This window comes from Sinocyclocheilus anshuiensis, unplaced genomic scaffold, assembly GCF_001515605.1.
Source record: "Sinocyclocheilus anshuiensis isolate Anshui unplaced genomic scaffold, SAMN03320099.WGS_v1.1 scaffold3226, whole genome shotgun sequence".
NCBI lineage: Eukaryota > Metazoa > Chordata > Actinopteri > Cypriniformes > Cyprinidae > Sinocyclocheilus > Sinocyclocheilus anshuiensis.
Window position 1 is genome coordinate 112,499 of NW_015541053.1, and position 4,640 is coordinate 117,138.

Here is a 4,640-nt window from a genome sequence, read left to right on the forward strand (position 1 = left end):
CTCAAGTATGTGGGGCAGTAACAGGATTTTACACAAGATCACTAATATTGATAATCAGTGTTGGGTGTTATATGTATACACATACAGTACTGTGTGAACATTTCCGGCACTTGCTGTAAAGTGAAGACTTCTTAAAAATATATATTTTATTAATTAACATAAAAACAAATCAAATCAGTGTTTGATGGCCACCTTTTGGGTCCATGGATGAGGACCCATGGACCCATCCCACCCAGGTAATTTTCATTTTGAATTGTTACCTTCGGGCAGACGGTAGAAGATACTGAAAACTCGAATGAAGAGACTAAAGAACAGTTTCTATGCCAAAGGCATATCTATTTTAAATACTGGAATAACTTAAACAGAACATCATGTGCAATGCTGAATATGAGTCGTGTAACTGTCTGCTGAATGTAACATGTCTTGTGTATGGTATGGTGTGTTTTTATTTTAGTTCCTGTTATTTATTATTTATTAGATTTATTTATTTTATTTTAGATTTATTTTATTAGATCATGCACCCAAATGATTGCATTTCAATTTCGTTGTACTTGTACAATGACAATAAAGACATTTAATTAAATTCAATTTAATTCAGTTTTGGTAAGCAATATTTGAAAAACGTCGAAAAAAGTCGAACCGAGTTCCAAAACACACTTGTAGCCAATCAGCAGTAAAGGGGCGTGTCTACTCATGATGGGGGAGGAGAGAGCGCTCAGGACGGATATTAGCAGAACGACTACGGAAAGAGACAGACGGCAGAGAAAAAAAAAAGAAAATGTCTGCGGAATTAAACATTTAAAAGAAGGCTTACGATCAGCAATCAAGCAAGGACACTTGCCTGATCTACTGCAAGTTGATTAAAATAGGGGCGGGATCCTTTTGGGGTAGAGGCATGTTTGTTTTAGTGATTTGAAATATCAGTATTGTTTACCAGAACTCGCATACCCCTCCTTTAAATTTATACCTTGGTCGAATTAATGTTGATATTTTGAGAGTTTTTGAACTGTTTGAACAATTTATTTTGTGTTTAGTCACCTGGTCTTGAATTTATCCTCACTAAGTTATGGGTGCTGTTGGCTTTTTGAGCTGATGTGTCGTTGGAGCTCTGTAGATATTAGTTTATTAGACTTTTAATAATCAATGATTTCTCATAGTTTCTATTTGTCTCTTTCTAGTGTGGACAATGGAGAACATTTAAGAATCACACCAGGACTGAGAAAATGTAGGTCTTTTCTCTGACACACATTCACACACACACACACACACACACACACACATGTTTGTTTGACTATATTATTAAGTACATTGCATAGACGTCCACTGATTTTATAACAGGTTAATGATATTTTCTATAGCCTAACCCAAATCCTACCCTTAAACCTACCCCTCACAGAAACATGTGCAAAACAATAGACTTCATAAAAATATGTTTTGGCCAATTTGTAAGTCGATTGTCATAATATTTCACTATAGAAGTTTGGACATTTGGCCCTCACACACACACACACACACACACAGGTTTGTTTTTATGGTTTATGGGGACTCTCCATAGGCGTAATGGTTTTTATACTGTACAAACTGTATGTGCTATTGCCCTACACCAACCCTACCCCTAAACCTACCCCTTACAGGAAACTTTGTGCATTTTTAGATTTTCAAAAAAACTCATTCTGAATTATTTATAAGCGTTTTGAATTATGGGGACACTGAAAATGTCCTCATAAATCACCTTCTCGTTGTAATACCTATGTCATACCCATGTTATTATACAAATTTGTGTCCTCATAAACCACATAAACATGCACTAAAGAAGCTGCTGTTTCTGACAGATTTGGTTCCGTGAGGTCGACGCAGCATTTCCTGAGAGGCGTTCACATGTTGTGTGTCGTGTGTTTGCTTTTGAAGAGACATTTAAATGAAGTTCTGCAGCGATCGGTCATTATTCATGCCGCTGTTTAAAGTGCAGAAGGTCTGAACCACAATCTGCTGAGCAGGACAATACACACACACACACACACACACACACACACAGAGAGCTCTAAAATTGCCATTTGTGTATCTCTCTTGTTGTTTTCAGATGCCTGTAATATCACACTGGATCCAAACACAGCACACACTCAACTTGTGTTGTCTGATGAGAAGAGGAAGATTATACATGTGACAGAACCGCAGCCGTATCCTGATCATCCAGAGAGATTTGATAGCTGTGAGCAGGTTCTGTGTGTTGAGAGTCTGACTGGACGCTGTTACTGGGAGGCTGAATGGAGTGGGAAGGGTGCTGAAATAGTAGTGTCATATAAAGACATCCGGAGGAAAGGAGTGAGTGATTGCTGGTTTGGATACAATGACAAATCCTGGAGTCTGTACTGTTGTGCCAATGAATTCACTATCTGGCACAGTAATGTGAGCAATAATATACCCTTTCCTTTATTCTCTAATAGAGTAGCAGTGTATGTAGATGTGTCTGCCGGCACTCTGACCTTCTACAGCGTCTCTGACACACACACACTCACACACTTACACACATTCAACACCACATTCACTGAACCCCTCTATGCTGGATTTGCAGTTTATGCTGATTCTTCAGTGTCTCTTTGTCAGATTTAACAACTTGCTGCGAGAAACATCTGAGACATCACAAACAAGCTCTCACTTTTCCCAGCAGTCACATTTTTTCCTCTGTTTTTGTAAATTAAACAACTAACGCAGTGCTTCAATCCTGGTCCTGGAGACCCATCACTCTGCACATTTTCTTTCCCCCTTACTTGATTCAGATCATCAGCTCATTAGGAGAGAGCTCCATTAACTGAGTGTGTTAGATAAGAGAGACATACAACATGTGCAGAGCATTGGGTCGTCAGGACCAGGATTGAAAACCACTTAATTTAAAACTAAAAATGAAGGTTTTGTTGCTTTAGCTTATATATATAGGTCATCTACATGCTAGTGTACATTTGAATGTTGTCCAAACCTGTTTGTTTTTACAAAATATATCTATACAAATACTATCATATTGAAAGGGTGTGTGTGCACATCCAAGGACTTTGTAAGTGCATAAACACATCAACATGTTTCTGTTTTGTTGGAGACTCATACAAATTGCTGGCCACTGGGATCTTGAGAATACAGATGATTGTTAATCCAGAAGTATGGCGAGTAAAGCTGGAGTATATTTATGAATTGTTCACACTAGAGGAAGGTTTTTGATGCCAGGATTGATTAACTCAGGAACTGTTAGGTTAGGGGAAAAAAAATAAAAATCACCACATTAAAGCATGTAAGTGTAAAAGTTAATCATTTAAATAATATCTGAGAAAATCTTTTTTTGTTTGTTTTTTTTTGTTTTTTTTTTGTTGTTACATCGACATCTTATGTTACTGAGTATATTTTCATTTTCCCATGTGTTGTATTGGGTTTTTAAAACCATTTGGTCAGGTAACCTAAAAATGGGCTTTCTTGTGCTAACATGCTTTATTCAAGTGAAAATAAATGATCAATTACAGGTTTTATTCCAGTAAAAAAATAATTTCCAGTTGGTGAATATGACTGACTTCATTAGGTAGCTGCAGTTAAAGCAACAGGTGAAATTGTCTCTTTAAAGTAACAGCTGCACAATTTAACACTGGGTTACTGCTTTTCTTCACACATTCAATGTCTGTCCCGTTACATCTGTAAAGTTTAGATTCAGGTCTGAGAGCTTCAGATTATTAGTTCATTGAACATGATTGCATGCACACTGGATTTGAACAATACAGTTAATAAACACTCAACAGGGCTCTGTGTTGTGGGTAAAGCCCTGCTGACTGCACGGTTGTCTGTTAGTCCTGCATCACAAAATATGCTTCTCTTGATGGAAATATATCCTGATAGGCATTTCCAACTGTGCTACCCACATTACAGACCCAGCCTCTCTCATGCTGTATGACAGATGCATCATAAAATATCCACACACCTGTTAATTATATAATAATAGCCTATTCTGATTGTCAAATATGTGTAAATTAATTTGTTTTGTCGTTTAACAACCATGTTGATAATGCGCACTGGACGCTGTCCGTGGATCTGTCGGATTAACATCACGCAATTCTTATTCATGATTTATCAGATGATAATGGCTTTTTCTTATCTTATAATGATTTCATTAATAAATACAGAGTTAGAATTACAATAAAAGGTTATAATAAGGTATGTAATGCTATACCCACTGAATTGTTGAGAATAATCCAAAGCAGTTTTTCTGATCTTTTATCTAGACCTGTAGTTTCTCTTCCCTCTTTGAAAATATGTAATGTTGAGCTTTTAGACAGTAAGTGTAATACACTTATTTACAAAGAACTTAAACGTATTATCACTGGTGATTATCAGTGTTATTTTTGATGTTGAAACCTCAGTAAAGGACAAAGCTTGTACCCATTATATGGCATACCCAGTTGCTCCAAAGGCCAAGGAGACTCATTACAAAATTATGTTTAGGATTTACCCAGTTAGTGACTTTATACAAAAATACTTGTAGTTTCTGTTCTTCATTTCCTGAAACACTTGATCACCTGTTCTTTTACTGTGAGGCTTCTTATAAATGTTGGTTCGATATACATAGCTGGTTGTCAGTAAAAATGGAGACAATTCCTCCTATATCT

The 4,640-nt window shown here is 36.6% G+C and overlaps 1 protein-coding gene across 1 annotated transcript; it reads left to right on the forward strand.

The window, feature by feature from the left end:
- The first annotated feature begins 207 nt into the window (after window positions 1-207).
- Window positions 208-3,348, forward strand: LOC107690643 (tripartite motif-containing protein 16-like). Its single transcript, XM_016489024.1, has 3 exons — window positions 208-236; window positions 1,179-1,225; window positions 2,081-3,348. Exons 1-3 carry the CDS (start codon window positions 208-210, stop codon window positions 2,608-2,610), a joined length of 606 nt encoding a protein of 201 aa, XP_016344510.1. The 3' UTR covers window positions 2,611-3,348.
- The last annotated feature ends 1,292 nt before the right edge of the window (window positions 3,349-4,640 follow it).